Source organism: Anomaloglossus baeobatrachus, chromosome 3 (genome assembly GCF_048569485.1).
Source record: "Anomaloglossus baeobatrachus isolate aAnoBae1 chromosome 3, aAnoBae1.hap1, whole genome shotgun sequence".
NCBI lineage: Eukaryota > Metazoa > Chordata > Amphibia > Anura > Aromobatidae > Anomaloglossus > Anomaloglossus baeobatrachus.
The window spans coordinates 119,797,324-119,815,784 of NC_134355.1; the positions used below are offsets into that span (position 1 = coordinate 119,797,324).

Genomic DNA, 18,461 nt, shown 5'->3' on the forward strand with positions numbered 1-18,461 from the left:
GTCCAGACCTTCTCTCACGAGGTCCGTCTTTCCGCCAGAACCTGCGGCTCTCAGATTGACGGCGTGGCGTTTGAGTCAGGGATCTTGACGACTTCTGGTATCCCTCCTGAAGTCATCTCCACTATGACTCGAGCTCGGAAGTATCCTTTGGCCTTTTGGCCTTGCCGACCCTCCTGTCCCTTCTACAGTCCGGTCTGCAGCTAGGACTATCCCTCAATTCCCTTAAGGGACAGGTCTCGGCTCTGTCAGTTTTGTGCCAGCGGCGTATCGCCCGGCTGGTCCAGGTGCGCTCCTTCATGCAGGGCGCATCTCACATCATTCCGCCTTACCGGCGGCCTTTGGAGCCCTGGGACCTTAATTCGGTCCTCACGGCTTCCGGAAACCCCCCCTTGAGCCTCTTAGGGAGGTTTCTTTGTTTAGTCTTTCACAGAAAGTGGTCTTTCTAGTGGCCATAACTTCCCTCAAGGGAGTCTCTGTTTTGGCCGCACTCTCTTCGGAGTCCTCCTTCATCAAGACAAGGTGGTTCTCCGTCCGACTCCGGACTTTCTCCCTAAGGTGGTTGCTGCTTCCACCTTAACCGGGGCATTTTGCCTGCCTTCCTTTTGTCCGGCTCCTGTTCATCGCTTTGAAAGGGCGTTGCATACTCTGGATCTGGTGCGGGCGCTCCAGATCTATGTGTCTCGCACCGCTGTTCTTAGGCGGTGCACCTCTCCTTTGTGCTGACCGCTGGTCAGCGTAAGGGCCTCTCGGCATTTAAGCCGACCCTGGCTCGTTGGTTTAGGTCGGCCTTTTTCCGATACCTACCAGTGTACTCAAGTGCCTCTCCCGCCGGGGATCAAGGCACATTTGATCAGAGCTGTCGGTCCCTCTTAGGCTTTCAGGCCCAGGCTACGGCTCAGCAGGTCTGTCAGACTGCCACTTGGACTAGTCTGCATACCTTTTCGAAGCACTACCAAGTGCATGCTCTTGCTTCGGCAGATGCGAGCTTGGGCAGACGCATCCTTCAGGCGGCTGTCGCCCATTTGTGAAGTTAGGTTTCGCCTACTTCTCAGTTTTTCTGTTTATTCCCACCCATGGACTGCTTTAGAACGTCCCATGGTCTGGGTCTCCCATAAGGAACGATGAAGAAAAAGAGAATTTTATTACTTACCGTAAATTCTTTTTCTTATAGTTCCGACATGGGAGACCCAGCACCCTCCCTGTTGCCTGTCGGCAGGTTTCTTGTTCCGCGTGTTATCACCGGCTGTTGTTGTAGACAGAGGTTCCGGTTGTTCCGGGTTTTGCTCTGTCTCTACTTGTGGGTGGATGTCCTCCTTCAGCTTTTGCACTAAACTGGCTAGGACTGGCTACCAGGGGGTGTATATGCTAGGAGGGAGGAGCTACACGTTTGAGTGTAGTACTTTGTGTGTCCTCCGGAGGCAGTAGCTATACACCCATGGTCTGGGTCTCCCATGTCGGAACTATAAGAAAAAGAATTTACGGTAAGTAACAAAATTCTCTTTTTTCTGTGCAAAAAAATCTGAATCTGCAGACCAATACATTACCAGAGAAGTGGAGCAGCTATCAAATTTATGGACGTTACGAAAAATGGAAGCCTGGAATTTGACATTAAACCCTGCAGGGTCAGTTCTTTCATCTTAGAATTTAATATTTTAGGCTCTGGACAATGTTATAAACTTGCGTATTATATTATTATTCTTATTATTATTATTTCATTTTATTTTTTTAATCTTTTAGACTTTACAGCAAGAGAGTGAAGCTACACTACAGAAACGACTGGATGAAGTGAGCGAAGAGCTGCGCAAGTCTCAGAATACATACAAAACACTACTCATAGACTCCGAGAAGGCCAAAGGAGACCAGCACAGCGTGGCAGGTAATCACTAAAGTGTAGACTCCTCCAGCAGGGGTATCACATTTATTACATGTCCCAAATGCTTTTTATGTTAGTTGTTCTCGATTTAAGAGATACTGCAGACAAAATATAAAACTTGGCTCCGTGTTGGCCATTCCTCCACCCCCAGAAACAAATTTCTGTATCTGATGATAGCTTGATAAAGCAGGCCATGTTGGCATATTGCTCATTCAATGCCCTGCACTCAGCAACCCTGATGTCCTACATTCATCTACAGAAATAATTTCCTCATAAATAGCATGGAGCCTAGATGGTGGGTGGCACGATACTACTGGGATATTCTACAGTCAATAGTGCTGCTTGTTTAATGGCACTTTTACAAGTGACAGGTTTCCTAAAGAGTCTCCGTTTGATTCGGAGGACTTATGGCCATAACCTTGTTAGTCTGCTTTTGCCTTGAGTTTTCCTTTAAAGGGAACCTGTCACCTACTCACCTGCGGGGCGATCTGATACAGTCCGGTACCATGGGAATCTCTGTTCTCAGGTCCGGCGCCTCCTCTATCCTTGCTGTTCTCTGATCTGGCACCTCCTCTATCCTTTCTGTTCTCTAGTCTGGCACCTCCTCTATCCTTTCTGTTCTCTAGTCTGGCACCTCCTCTATCCTTTCTGTTCTCTAGTCTGGCACCTCCTCTATCCTTTCTGTTCTCTAGTCTGGCACCTCCTCTATCCTTGCTGTTCTCAGGTCCGGCGCCTCATCTATCCTTGCTGTTCTCTGGTCCGGCGCCTCCTCTATTCTTGCTGTTCTCAGGTCCGGCGCCTTCTCTATCCTTGCTGTTCTCAGGTCCGGCGCCTCCTCTATCCTTGCTGTTCTCAGGTCCGGCGCCTCCTCTATCCTTGCTGTTCTCTGGTCCGGCTCCTCCTCTATTCTTGCTGTTCTCAGGTCCGGCGCCTTCTCTATCCTTGCTGTTCTCAGGTCCGGCGCCTTCTCTATCCTTGCTGTTCTCAGGTCCGGCGCCTTCTCTATCCTTGCTGTTCTCAGGTCCGGCGCCTCCTCTATCCTTGCTGTTCTCAGGTCTGGCCCCTCCTCTATCCTTGCTGTTCTCAGGTCTGGCCCCTCCTCTATCCTTGTGATCGTCGTTCTCCTTGCTGCGTGTAGATGACGCATCCTACATCCTCCACTCAGGCTGGCATTGCGCTCCTGCACACGTGCACCTTGCTCTGCCTTGCAGGGTGCAGAGCACAGTACTGTAATGCGCAAATGCAGGAAAAGGTCAAAGAACGCTTGCGCATCACAGTACTTTGCTCTGCCCTCATCCTCACACAGCAAGGAGGACAACGATTGCAAGGATAGAAACGGCACCAGACCCAAGAACCGCAAGGATAGAGAAGGTGCCGGACCTGAGAACCGCGACACCCATCGTACCTGACTGCATCAGACCCCCCCGCCCGCAGCTGAGTAGGTGACAGCTTCCCTTTAACAAACCATTTTGAGAATAATATTCTAAGCATAACCTGAATTAAGGATATTACATTGGCTGAATTGGAGGAATATATATTTACAGTAAGTCACCACACCTTTGTATTACATGACTGATATATGGATTAGACTTTGCTCTACATGTCATTAATTTAATATTTTGTATGTAAATATTTGACTAATATGGGTGTGTGCTTTTATGAGCCTCATTTCTTGGTAATCATTTAGACTAAGCATCAATGCGGGTAAGCTTTTATAAGGAAGAACATATTTGTTAATATGGTGACGTAATTGGATCAGGTTCCAGGTAGTCTATATTCTGCCATGTAGGGATTATAAAACGATGCATAGAAACTAAGATAAACTTGGCTTTGGACCACGACCAGCCGTCATATATCTGCCTAATCATTGGCCTAACAGTATTTGTATTTTTAATGTTCCTGAAGATCTTCAGACTAAACTGATGTCCTATGAAGCTGAAGGCAAACAGAAATCCGAAGATCTAGACAAGCTAAACCAAAAACTGCAGGAGGTCAACAGAGAAAACATAAAATTGTTGGAAAGAATAAAATCCATTGAAGTTTTACTGGAAGCAGGACAGAGCAACGATGCAGAGACAGGGAAACAGCAGCAGGTTGGTGATACGGCCTCTGAGATGGTTTAGTGTGGTGAATCATGCTATACCTGACAGGTTTTCACCTGGACTCATGAAAGGGAACCTGTCATGTAAAAAAAAAACACTATTAACATGCAGATCTGACGTTAATCTGCAGGTTAATAGCGTTTTGACACTGTGTATCTGCCTCACTTGAGAGCCCTGCTGCTGGGAGGAAATTTATCTTTATTCCTCCCAGCAGCTCAGGCTTTCAGTCATAAAGATCATTTCCTCCCAGCAACGGGGCTCTCAGTGAGACAGACTTTATAGCGTCGGAACGCTATTAACCCTCAGATTAACCGCATAGATGCAAGTTTATAGTTTTGGGGGGTTTTTTTGTCATGAAAGGAATAAATGCTCCTGTGTCTAGGTATTGTTGTTACAGGTTATGGCACCCCCTGCTGTTTTGTGGAGTTATTTTCAGATGTTCTGCCCAATATATCCAAAAGACTGACCCTCACATCCAACAGGTGTGAACAGGTGCTAGCTAAAAACACAACATAACTATAAAATACATAGTTGCACTCTAGCATGCTAACAATGAATGAGGGAACTCTGGTATTGCATTACTGTTATTGGAATATTTGAAAAAATGAGATACTTCGCTTATGTATTGGCCAATGCATGTGGGCCCGGTAACCAGCGGCAAGGTAATCTCGGTATATTGAGATCACTTTACTGCTGGTTATCGGGCTCACATGCATTGGCCAATACATAAGCAAAGTATTTTTTTTTTTTTATTTAAATATTCCTATAGCAGTAATGCAATACCAGAGTTTCCTTGTTCATTTTTAGCTTTCTAGAGTGCAGCTATATATATTTGTAGATATGCCCAATATGTCCAGTGCCGGTTAGAAACTGGTTCTACCACCCTTGAGCATTGGACAAACTAGGTGGATGTTTAAGGAAATAAAAAGATACCAGGGTGGCATGGTGTATTTTATATCATTCCATAGTGAACAATTTTTACATATTGTTACGATATGCAATACAGTATAATATTGTGGTACCGTGTTGGCCAGAAAAATCAATTGAAATACTATGTCCCAAGAATGACAAAAGTATTTTAAATACTTTTGTCATTCTTGGGACATAGTATTTCACTACATATTGTTATAAATAGTTGATAAGTACATTTATTTATTTGTGGCATAAACCTTAAAATGCACCGTTCCTAATCGTGCCTCAGTTTTCTCTTGTTAGACAAAATGCCAGCTTTGTTGTCCTGCCAAGAGGCATACAGCAAATATCAGTAATGTGTTTAACCTAAAATGACATCAGAGGCGTTGACCACGTTCTCGTGTGTGTGTGTGTGTGTGTGTGTGTGTGTGTGTGTGTGTGTGTGCGTTTTTGCTTCTTTTTTTCCCCACATCTTCAGTCTCTCTCACACTCCCACCGAATTATCCATCACTTATCTTGTATAATGTTACATAGGCAACAAAAGCTGGCACCATCTCTGCCTATTAAAGGGAACCTGTCAGCAGAAATTTCGCAATAAACCTAAAAGATTCCCCCTCTGCAGCTCCTGGGCTGCATTCTAGAACGGTTCCTGTTGCTATTGTGCCCCCTTTGAGACCTAAATAAATACTTTATAAAGTCTTACCTTTTTGTATGTAAATGTTTTTTTTATGGTCACGGGGGCGGGGCTGTCTTGCGTCCGTTATTCGCCTCCTCCCAGTGGCACTATTGCGGGACAGCACTGTGTAAAGCGTGACCGCTGGTGAGGTGATTGCGCAGGCGCGAGATTATGGGCGGCGCTGTGATTGTCATCAGCAGCGTCATCCAAGTACCCGCCCATAATCTCGTGGCCGCGCTTTTCCCTCTGCCTCCACCGTTATGCGCAAGCGCTGGCCATATGAACCCACGTCACCTATTACCACAGGCGCGAGATTATGGGCGGGTACTTGGATGACGCTGCTGATGACAATCACAGCGCCGCCCATAATCTCGCGCCGGCGCAATCACCTCACCAGCGGTCACGGTTTACACAGTGCTGTTCCGCGATAGTGCCACTGGGCATGCGCAAGACCTCAGGAGCACTGGACGGCGTCCTCAGGTATGGAAATGAGCAATGGGGGACGGCGTAAAGCGGCAGGAGGCAAATAACGGACCCAAGACAGCCCGCCCCCGTGACCATAACAAAACATTTGCATACAAAAAGGTAAGACTTTATAAAGTATTTATTTTGGTCTCAAAGGGGGCACAATAGCAACAGGAACCTTTCTAGAATGCAGCCCAGGAGCTGCAGAGGGGGAATCTTTTAGGTTTATTGCGAAATTTCTGCTGACAGATTTTATCAATGCCATCTTAAAGGGAACCTATCTGTATATATTTCCCAAATGCGCAGATTATAAGCACACAGTCAGAGAGACTGAGTTGTCATCTCATTCATTATCACTGAGAGGAGCTGTGCAGTCATCATCAATAAGAATGATAAGAGCTTTTGTCCTAGACTGTGAAGAACTTCAGAGACCTAATTTTTACAGTTTCATCATAGAGGAATTTTTCATGACTTCAGATTGTGACTCCCTTATAGAGAACCCAAAGACATGCACTTTTCAGGGGGTGACATGACATAGCAAAAATAAATGAATCCATGGATATTTGAGATAAGGAACCCCTCAAGAGCTGAACTATGCGTTTATATGTATATTAACCCCTTCACGACCGGCCGATTTTTCGCTTTCCGTTTTTTTTTTCGCCTTTCTTTTTCTGAGACGTAACTATTTTTTATTTTTCAGTCAATATGGTCATGTGAGGGCTCATTTTTTGCGGAATGAGCTGTAATTTTAAATGAAACCATAAGTTTTACCATATAGTGCACTGGAAAACGGCAAAAAAATTCCAAATGCAGAAAAATTGCAAAAAAAGTGGGATAGCACTATTGTTTTTGAGATTTTATTCACTGTGTTCACTATATGGTAAAACGGATGTGTGGGTGTGATGCCTCAGGTCAGTGCGTGTTCGTAGACACCAAACATGTATAGGTTTACTTTTATATAAGGGGTTAAAAAAAAATCGGACGTTTGACCGAAAAAAGTGGCGCACGTTTTACGCCATATTCCGTGACCCGTAGCGGTCGCATTTTTGGGGATCTATGGCTCAGTGACGGCTTATTTTTTGCGTCTCGAGCTGACGTTTAACGGTACCATTTTTGCGCTGATGCTACGTTTTGATCGCCTCTTATAGCATTTTGCGCAAAAGTTGTGGTGACAAAAAAAGTCGTTTTGGCGTTTGGAATTTTTTTGCCGCTACGCCGTATACTGATCAGATTAATTGATTTTATATTTTGATAGATCGGGCGTTTCTGAAAGCGGCGATACCAAATGTGTATATATATTTTTTCTTTTTTTAACACTATAATTTTCAATGGGGCGAATGGGGGGTGATTTGAACTTTTAGCTTTTTTTTGTTTTTTTTTTTTAATTTTTTAAAACTTTTTTTTAACTTTTTTTCTTTGTCGCTCCATTGGGAGACCCAGACAATTGGGTGTATAGCTTCTGCCTCCGGAGGCCACACAAAGTATTAGGGTATGTGCGCACTAGGCGTTTTTTTCACGCTGCGTTTTTATGTGCATTTTTGTCTACAAAAACGCACCCGCGGCTAAAAAACGCGGCAAAAACGCATGCGTTTTTGCCGCGATTTGGTGCGTTTTTTGCTGCGTTTTTACTCACTGCGTTTATAATCAGTGCACAATGCCATTAAAGATTGTTGATGAAAAAAAAAAAAAAAGGTCTGATGTCATTTCCTTCTTCAAAATGTTCATTGTATGCAGGAGAGCAGACAGCTGCAGAACTAGTGTATGCAGGAGAGCAGACAGCAGCTGCAGAACTACAAGTCTCAGCATCCTCCATTCACTAGTGTATGCAGGAGAGCAGACAGCAGCTGCAGAACTACAAGTCTCAGCATCCTCCATTCACTAGTGTATGCAGGAGAGCAGACAGTAGCTGCAGAACTACAAGTCTCAGCATCCTCCATTCACTAGTGTATGCAGGAGAGCAGACAGCAGCTGCAGAACCACAAGGCTCAGCATCCTCCATCCAGGACTGTATGCAGTTTTTTGCCCAAAAAGAAAAAAAAATGACATGGGCTTCGCCATATTTTTGTATGCTAGCCGGGTACAGCAGGCAGGTACGGGCTGCCCCCAACCCCCAGCTGCCTATTTGTACCCGGCTGGGAACCAAAAATATAGAGAAGCCCTTTTTTTTTAATTATTTCATGAAATAATTAAAAAAAAAAAATGACGTGGGCTTCGCCTAATTTTTGAGTCCAGCCGGGTACAACTAGGCAGCTGGGGATTGGAATCCACAGTGCAGGGTGCCCATGCTTTCTGGGCACCCCCACTGCGAATTGCAGTCCGCAGCCACCCCAGAAAATGGCGCTTTCATAGAAGCGCCATCTTCTGGCGCTGTATCCAACTCTTCCAGCTGCCCTGAAGCCGGGTGGCTAGCCGGGTAATAATGGAGTTAGGGCTAACTGTATATTATCAGCTAGCCCTAAGCCCGAAATTCATGGTGTCACGCCAATATTAGACATGGCCACCATGAATTTCTAGTAATGATAAAAAAAAAACACAACACAGAGAAAAATATTTTTATTAGAAATAAAACACAACACAATTAGTGACTCCATCTTTATTGAAATAAAGAACCCCCCTCCGCAGTAATCCTGGGTCAGGGTCCCGCGCCGTCCAATCCGGATCCAATATCATCTGATCGGTTTTCTGGAAGGCAAAGCGATCAGATGATGTGTCAGGATCAAGTGCCTGAATCCCATCACACATCAGCTGATTGTATAAAAGCCGATTATACAATCAGCTGATGCATCAGTAGAAAAAAAAATAATACTCACTTATGTGCTGTGCTGATTACCGGCAGCTCCTGGAGCGATCGATTGGACAGGAGTCTGATCCCGTCCGATCGCAGCAGGAGCTGCCGGTGATCAGCTGATGAAGTCCCCTGACGGCAGGATCAGCTGATAGCCGGCCGGGCGCGAAAAAGCCGGCGACACCGCGATCAGCTGATGCGTCAGGTGACTGCATCAGGTGATCCACTGCCAGGTCCTGCAAGCAAGGTCCTGCCCCGGGGAGACTGCACACAGCCAGAGCGGCGGTACCGGGAGGAGATGGGAGCGGGCATGGCACCGGGACCCTGCGGACAGGTGAGTATATATGACATTTTTTATTTTTCTACTGTTCACTTTGGTTTTCGCCGCTGCCTCCACCTCCCGCCCGGACATGGCGCCGCACGGAGCTGACATGCACAGGACGGGAGGTGGACGCAGCGGTGACGGTACCGGGAGGATTCATGCTTCTGTGTTTACCAACAGAAGGAATCCTCTTCCTGTACACGTCACTGTAGTGCCCACCCCTTGCGTTTATAGCTGCGTTTTTAGTCATAGAAACGCGGCTATATGCGTTTTTCATTGCGTTTTTAACATCTCATTGAATTCAATGAGTGAAAAACGCAGTGGAAAACGCAGAAATAATTGACATGCTGCGTTTTTGTGGTCACCGCAAAAACGCAGCTAAAAAACGCTGTGTGCGGACAGCACTTATGAAAACCCATTGACATTGCTGGGGAAGCAATGTCACTGCGTTTTCAGCACAAAAACGCGGTTAAAAACGCGGCAAAAACGCCTAGTGCGCACAAGGCCTTACACTTTAAAAAGTGTAACCCCTCCCCTCTGCCTATACACCCTCCCGTGGATCACGGGCTCCTCAGTTTTATGCTTTGTGTGGAAGGAGGCACACATCCACTCATGCATTCTCATATTAGTTATGTCGGTTGGAAGAAAAGAGGGCCCCCACGGGGCCCCCGGCATGTTCCCTTCTCACCCCACTACGTCGGCGGTGTTGTTAAGGTTGAAGTACCCATTGCGGGTACAAAGGCTGGAGCCACATGCCGTCTCCTTCACCATCCCTTAGCGGCTCTGGGAGAAGTGGGATCCTAAGCGGTCATCCATTTACTGGGACCGGGCTCCCTCCGCAGCCCCTGTGGGAACCTGCTGGACCGGAGCCTATTCAACCTCAGGGATTGGGCCCTGCAACTCAAAGGTACTCTGTGTCCTCATTGGGGACTGTGCAGGGAGCGCACCTTCTTCCCGGAAGCTGCGGCAGCTGCTGAATTGAGAAGGCCGGTGGACTTCGGCGCCGACCGTGCCTGCTTGTCGGGCGCGGTCTCAAATTTAGTCCCCGGCTTCATCGCGGCCTAGTCGCAAAAATCCCGCCCCCGGGCCTGCTTGTCAGGGGTAAGGGCGGGATTACCGACCTGACGTCGGATGTGAGGGCTGGAGCATCCTGCATGTTTTCCTCCCCCCTCACTGATCACTGTGGGGACCCCAGATTCCCGCACTTTCCTGGCGCTGCCCACGGCTCCACTCCTCCCCTGAGAGCTCCGGCAGCCATTTTTTGGCATTCTGCCGGTGGAGGATTCTCAGTGAACAGCTCTGCAGCTCCAGGGGACCTAAGGCAGGGAATCTGGAGGACACACTCCGCTTGTTAGCGGTCGGTAAGCCACACCGGTCACCCGGTGCTGGTCCCCCTAGGGTGCCGGAATAGATACGTATATATATATATATCTGTTCGGTCGGGCTGTATACCCCTTTTTTCCCATATACCCTCAGTGATCACTTTCCTAGGAGACAACAGCATGTCGTCCACAAGGAGCAAAGCTGTTAAGGCACAGGGTTTTTTTGCGGCCTGTACCTCTTGTGGGGCTACGTTACCTGCGGGTTCCACCTACCCTCACTGTGAGCAATGCTCGACCCCTGTTTCGCTTGCTCAGCCGGAGCCTCGGTCACTAGTGGGCCCCTCGGCTCATGTAGACCCCTCCTGCTCCCCCTGTCCAGGCGGCAGGGACAGAGTTTGCGTCTTTTGCTGAGAAACTCTGAGTCACTTTCACAATCCATGGCTCAGTCTATGGACAAATGGTCTGCCAAGCTGCTAGAAGCTTTGCAGTCCAGACCGGTCCTTTCACAGGCCCTGGCCCCTGTTGGCTCGTCGCCTCCAGGCCACTCCTGCCCGGACCACAGTCCTAGATCGGCTAAGCGGGCTCGCTGGGAATCTTCCCCGACTTCTTCACGCTGCTCGGGTTCCCAGCTTGAGGACTCTCTGGAGGACGAGGCGGACGTCGCAGCTCAGGGCTCTGACCCTGACGTCGCCCTTAACCTTGATACACCTGAAGGGGACGCCTTAGTGAATGATCTTATCTCGTCCATCAACCAGGTGTTGGATCTCTCTCCCCCGCCTCCTACTGTAGAGGAGTCGGCGTCTCAGCAGGAGAAACACCAGTTTCAGTTCCCCAAACGTACACGCAGTGCGTTTTTCGATCACTCTAACTTCAGAGACGCTGTCCAGAAGCCCAGAGCGGTCCCGGACAAGCGCTTTACTAAGCGCCTCACTGACACGCGTTACCCCTTCCCATCTGAAGTCGTTAAGGGTTGGGCTCACTGTCCCAAGGTGGTTCCTCCAGTCTCAAGATTGGCGGCTAGATCCGTGGTATCGGTTGCAGATGGCTCATCGCTAAAGGATGCCACTGACAGGCAGATTGAGCTCCTGGTGAAGTCCATCTATGAGGCCACGGGCGCGTCTTTTGCCCCGGCCTTTGCAGCCGTGTGGGCACTCCAAGCTATCTCTGCTTGTCTGGCTGAGATTAATGCTGTCACACGTAATTCTGCTCCGCAAGTTGCGTCTTTGACCTCTCAAGCGTCAGCCTTTTCATCCTACGCCATGAACGCAGTCCTGGACTCTGCTAGCCGTACAGCTGTAGCATCCGCTAACTCTGTGGCAGTCCGCAGGGCCATGTGGCTGCGCGAATGGAAGGCAGACTCTGCCTCCAAGAGGTTCTTAACCGGTTTGCCGTTTTCTGGCGACCGTTTGTTTGGCGAACAATTGGATGAGATTATTAAGGAATTCAAGGGAAAGGACTCCTCCTTACCCCAGTCCAAACCTAAGAGACCTCAGCAACGAAAAATACAATCGAGGTTTCGGTCCTTTCGTCCCTCCGCCAAGCCCCAATCTTCTTCGTCCAGCAGGCCGGAGAAAGGCAGAGGAACTCCTATGCGTGGCGGTCCAAGTCACGCCCCCAAAAGGCCGCAGGAGGCACTGCCTCCAAGACGGCCTCCTCATGACTCTCGGCCTCCCCTAGCCGCATCCTCGGTCGGTGGCAGGCTTTCCCGCTTTGGCGACGCCTGGTGGCCACATGTTCAAGACCGATGGGTGAGAGACATTCTGTCTCACGGTTACAGGATAGAGTTCATCTCTCGTCCTGCGGCTCGTTTCTTCAGAACCTCTCCGCCCCCCGCTCAGGCCGACGCACTTTTTGAGGCAGTGGACGCTCTGAAGACAGAAGGAGTTGTGATCCCCGTTCCCCTTCAGGAACGTGGTCGCGGCTTTTACTCCAACTTGTTCGTGGTGCCAAAAAAGGACGGATCATTCCGTCCCGTTCTGGACCTCAAGCTACTCAACAGACCTGTGAGAACCAGACGGTTTCGGATGGAATCTCTCCGCTCGGTCATCGCCTCGATGTCACAAGGAGACTTCCTAGCATCGATCGACATCAAGGATGCTTATCTCCACGTGCCGATCGCACCCGAACATCAACGTTTCTTGCGTTTCGCCATCGGGGACGAACACCTTCAGTTCGTGGCATTGCCTTTCGGCCTGGCGACAGCCCCACGGGTTTTCACCAAAGTCATGGCATCCGTCGTGGCGGTCCTGCACTCTCAGGGCCACTCTGTGATCCCCTACTTAGACGATCTCCTAGTCAGGGCCCCTTCTCGGGTGGCGTGTCAACAAAGCCTTACCGTCGCTCTGGCGACTCTCCAGCAGTTCGGGTGGATCATCAACTTCCCAAAATCCAAGTTGACACCGACCCAATCACTGACTTACCTCGGGATGGAGTTTCATACACAGCCAGCGGTAGTCAAGCTACCGCTGGACAAACAGCTTTCTCTGCAGGCAGGGGTGCAATCACTTCTTCGGAGTCAGTCACACCCCTTAAAGCGCCTCATGCAGTTCCTGGGGAAGTTGGTGGCAGCTATGGAGGCAGTGCCGTTCGCGCAATTCCATCTACGGCCACTCCAATGGGACATTCTCCGCAAATGGGACAGGAGGTCGGCTTCCCTCGACAGGAACGTCTCTTTCCCTTGCAACCAAGACGTCACTTCAGTGGTGGCTCCTTCCCAATTCTCTATCGCAGGGAAAATCCTTCCTACCCCCAACCTGGGCTGTGGTCACCACGGACGCGAGCCTGTCAGGGTGGGGAGCGGTTTTTCTCCACCACAGGGCTCAGGGAACCTGGACTCCGATAGTCATCCCTTCAGAACAATATTCTGGAGATAAGGGCAGTGTATCTAGCCCTATTGGCTTTCCATCGGTGGCTGGAGGGCAGGCAGATCCGTATCCAGTCGGACAACGCCACTGCCGTCGCATACATCAACCACCAAGGCGGCACTCGCAGTCGTCAAGCCTTCCAGGAAGTCCGGCGGATTCTGCAGTGGGTGGAAGCCACAGCCTCCACCATCTCCGCAGTTCACATCCCGGGCGTAGAAAACTGGGAAGCAGATTTTCTCAGTCGTCAGGGCATGGATGCGGGGGAATGGTCTCTGCACCCAGAAGTGTTTCGAGAGATCTGTCGCCGCTGGGGAACGCCGGACGTCGATCTCATGGCGTCACGGCACAACAACAAAGTCCCGGCATTCATGGCACGGTCTCAAGATCACAGAGCTCTGGCGGCGGACGCGATAGTTCAGAATTGGTCGCAGTTTCGACTGCCTTATGTGTTTCCTCCTCTGGCGATGCTGCCCAGAGTGTTACGCAAGATCAGGTCCGACTGCCGTCGCGCCATTCTCATCGCTCCAGACTGGCCGAGGCGGTCGTGGTACCCGGATCTGTGGCATCTCACGGTGGGTCAACCGTGGGCGCTTCCAGACCGCCCAGACTTGCTGTCACAAGGCCCGTTTTTCCATCTGAATTCTGTGGCCCTCAACCTGACTGTGTGGCCATTGAGTCCTGGCTTCTAGCATCTTCAGGGTTATCTCAGGATGTCGTTGCCACCATGAGACAGGCCAGGAAGCCAACGTCCGCCAAGATCTATTACAGGTCTTGGCAAATCTTCTTATCCTGGTGCTCTGATAACGGTTTTCCTCCATGGCCGTTTGCCTTACCCACTTTTCTTTCATTCCTTCAATCCGGAATGGACAAGGGTTTGTCACTCGGCTCTCTCAAGGGCCAAGTATCGGTGCTCTCCGTATTTTTTCAAAAGCGCCTAGCCAGGATTCCGCAGGTCCGCCCGTTCCTGCAGGGAGTTTGCCACATAGTCCCACCTTACAAGCGTCCGCTGGAACCCTGGGATCTTAACAGGGTGCTAACGGCTCTTCAGAAACCACCTTTCGAGCCGCTGCGGGATGTCTCTCTATCACGTCTTTCGCAGAAGGTGGCCTTTCTAGTGGCAGTCACATCACTCCGGAGAGTGTCTGAGCTTGCAGCGCTGTCATGCAAAGCCCCCTTCCTGGTGTTTCACCAGGATAAGGTGGTTCTGCGTCCGGTCCCGGAATTTCTCCCTAAGGTGGTATCCCCTTTTCATCTCAATCAGGATATCTCCTTGCCTTCATTTTGCCCTAATCCAATTCACCAATGTGAAAAGGATTTGCACTCTTTGGATCTGGTGAGAGCACTCCGGCTCTACGTGTCTCGCACGGCGCCCCTGCGTCGTTCAGATGCGCTCTTTGTCCTTGTCGCTGGCCAGCGTAAGGGTTCGCAGGCTTCCAAGTCAACCTTGGCTCGGTGGATCAAGGAACCGATTCTCGAAGCCTACAGTTCTTCTGGGCTTCCGCTTCCTTCAGGGCTGAAAGCCCATTCTACCAGAGCCGTGGGTGCGTCCTGGGCATTGCGGCACCGGGCTACGGCTCAGCAGGTGTGTCAGGCAGCTACGTGGTCTAGTCTGCACACTTTCACGAAACACTATCAAGTGCATACCTATGCTTCGGCAGACGCCAGTCTAGGTAGGCGAGTCCTTCAGGCAGTGGTTGCCCACCTGTAAGAGGGGGCCGTTTTTTTGGCTCTTGTTTATTGAGGTACCGTATATACTGGCGTATAAGACGACTTTTTACCCCCTTAAAATAATGGCTACAGTGGGGGGTCGTCTTATACGCCGGATATACACCTGGGTGCTGTAGTGCGCCGCTCCACTCCGTTCCACGCTTGGATTCTGCCTCCATAGCGACGAGGGAGGAACTTCCTGTCACCGCTGCTGAATGGCAGAGCGCTGGCCAATCAGAGGCAAGCAGCTCTGCCTTGACGTCAGCGCTCTAGCAGGGAAGTTCCTGCCTCGTCGTTATGGAAACGCGATACACAGCCCGGCCCCGTACTGGTATATCATACAGCATATACAGCGGATATATAGCGGATATATAGCAGGGGGCCGCACTGTGTGAGGAGGCGTTTTTTTTTTTTCACTGTCCAGTATAACCAATAGGATTAGTGCAGTAACGCCAGATTCCCCTCGCATCCTTTCTCGGCCCGGTGACTCCCCCGCCCCTGCACTAATCCTATTGGTTATACTGGACAGTAAAAAAAACACCTCCTCACACAGTGCGGCCCCCTGTTCTTAGCATACTGAAGCATACTGAATACCGTATTTTTAGGGCAGAAGTTGGGGGTCGTCTTATACGCCCAGTCGTCTTATACGCCGGCATATACGGTATTCTTTTACCCACCCAGGGACTGCTCTTGGACGTCCCAATTGTCTGGGTCTCCCAATGGAGCGACAAAGAAGAAGGGAATTTTGTTTACTTACCGTAAATTCCTTTTCTTCATCGTTCCTTATGGGAGACCCAGACCATGGGTGTATAGCTTCTGCCTCCGGAGGACAGACAAAGTACTACACTCAAACGTGTAGCTCCTCCCTCCTAGCATATACACCCCCTGGTAGCCAATCCTAGCCAGTTTCAATGCTTTGTGTTCAGGAGGTACACACACACATGCATTCTCTGATTTTTGATTTTTTGGATTTCAAAGATTTGGAAGAAAAGCGGGTCCAGTCTGGACTCCCGGCATGTCCCTTCTCACCCCACTGTGTCGGCGGTGCTGTTAAGGTTGATTTTACAAGGCTGGAGCCTTCACATGCCGCGCTCCTTCACCATCCCCTGGGGCTCTGGCTTGAAGTGGGAGCCAACACGGTTCTCACTGCTTTGCAGGAGACCGGTCTCCATCCGCAGCCCTGTTCAGGATTCTGCCGGACGGAGCGTTTACCTCCCCCCAGGGACATGGCCCTGCGTCTCAAAAGCTAAGTATTGAGACGTCTTTACCACAGAAAGTGGTCTTTCCAGGGGTCCCTTGTACTTTATTTATTGGGGGGAGTGTGTTATATGTCTGTGGTAACATTTCCGGCCGGTTCTCCAGTTTTCACTGGAGAACCGCGCCGATGGTGCCTGCACGCCGGCCGCATTTTTAAATCTAGGCCCCGGCTTCGCCTGAGGCCTAGTTTCGGTTTCACTGCCCCTGCACATTAGTTATGCAGAGGGACAGTGTGGCTCCGCCCAGCGGCTGTGCAGCACAGAGAACGGATACTCCTCACTGAGGAAAGATTCCCTCCCCTGTCTGCATCATTTGCCCGCTCTCAGAGTAGGCCCCGCCCCCTTTCCGCTCCGGTCGCCATTTTATCAGCGTTCTCAATGTCTGCATAGGCACAGAGATACCACATTGTGACAAATGGGGGCCTGGGCTGGGGGACTGGAGGGCACAGAAATGTATGTTAAACGGTCTGGCAAGCCACAACCTCCAGTTGTGCAGCTGCTTATTTTCTGTTTATATTCTCTGTTGGGGGCATTCTGGAGATGCATTCCCTCACAGAGCCCCCACTTCTGCAGCATGTCTCACATCAGAGCAAGGCTGCAAGACTGTTCTTAATAGGCACTGCATGTAGACTCGTACTGCCTGTACTGAGCACATTAACACAGTGGTCCCTCTGCCTGGAGGCTCAGCAGTGGTCCCTCCAGCTGCTCCGGTGGTGCTGAGCATGCATTAGCCCCCTTCAGGGCGCTTCTGCTGCTACGGCTTGCTCAGCAAGCTCTCAGAGGACTCTTCATCACGAGCTGACTCACTGGACGAGGAGGATGTCTTTACTGGGGTCTCGGACGCTACTTAATGTGCCATTGATCTGTCCAAAGGTGATGCAGATGATAATGATTTGATTGCGTCCATTATATTTGTACTGGACCTCAATCCGCCTGTATCAGGGGAGTATCCCCCTCTGGCAGAAAGGCATCAGTATACCTTACAGAGAACAAGGAGTGTGTTCCTTAACCACTCCAGTTTTCCGCCCACTGGACCAAGCCCAGAGCCTGTCCTGACAGACGCTCCCAAAGCGTGGTTCTGATGACTGTTGCCCCCTTCCACCACAGGTGGTCAAGGAGTGGGCTCATTCACCAAGGGTGGTCCCTCCGGTGTCTAGTATTTCAGCCCGGATAGTTGTATCAGTGGCTGACGGCACCTCTCTAAGGACCCCACTGTAAATTAATTCTGTACTGGACCTCAATCCGCCAGTATCAGAGGAACAACCCTCTCTGGCAAAAAGGCACCAGTTTACCTTGCCTAAGAGAACAATGAGTGTGTTCCTTCACCACTCCAGTTTTTAGGCCACTGTGACCAAGCCCAGGGTCTGCTCTGGCAAACGCTTCCCAAAGTGTGGTTCTGATGGCAGTTTTCCCTTTCCACCAGAGGTGGTCAAGGAGCGGGCTCATTCACCAAAGGTGGTCCCTCCGGTGTTTAGATTCTCAGCCCGGACCGTTGTATCAGTGGCTGATGGCTCTTACGGCTTTGCTGTCCGCCATGTTGTCCTTCTGGCCAAATCTGTATGGAGGCGGCAAGGGCCTCTTTCTCCCCAGCTCTTACAGCAGTGCGGCTTTCAAAGCCATCTCTGCTTCTCTGGAGGAGATGCATTCCCTCACAGGGACTCTTTGCCCGAAATGGTTGCCTTAACTTCCAGACTTCAGTCTTTTCATCCTATGCCATGTCTGCCATGCTGGAGACTCTCACCGCACTGCGGTGGCCTCGGCTAATTTCCTCGCTATCCGCAAGCTCCTGTGGCTTCGGAAGGGGAGGGCGGATGCTTCTAAAGAAGTTCCTTGCTGGGCTCCCTTTGGCAGCGACCAGACTATTCGGGAACAACTGGATGAAATTATTAAGGAAGCTCTTGGCGGGAAGAGTTCTTCCATGCCACAAACCTAAACCAGGAAACCTGTCCAGGGCACGAATCAGTCGAGGTTTCGTTCTTTTCGTTCCTCCATCTGATCGTTCTCTAAGCCCTCGGCCTCGTCCACTGGCTCAGCCAAGGATCGTAAACCCAAATGGCGCACGAGAAGACCACAGGAGATGCTGCCACTAAGTCAGCCTCCTCCTGGCTATCTGGCCACGCCAGCAACGTCCTTGGTCGGTGGCAGGCTCTCCCACTTTGGCGACGTATGGTTTTAAC

The 18,461-nt window shown here is 50.1% G+C and overlaps 1 protein-coding gene across 4 annotated transcripts in view; it reads left to right on the forward strand.

Annotated features, from left to right (window-relative positions):
* RRBP1 (ribosome binding protein 1) overlaps positions 1-18,461 on the forward strand; it is a 181,532-nt gene that overhangs the window by 72,657 nt on the left and 90,414 nt on the right. For all 4 annotated transcript variants that reach the window (XM_075339404.1, XM_075339405.1, XM_075339406.1 and 1 more), the window contains exons 8-9: positions 1,738-1,876; positions 3,779-3,966. In XM_075339404.1, the coding sequence (XP_075195519.1) occupies positions 1,738-1,876; positions 3,779-3,966 (327 nt within the window). The remainder of the gene's footprint in view (positions 1-1,737; positions 1,877-3,778; positions 3,967-18,461) is intronic.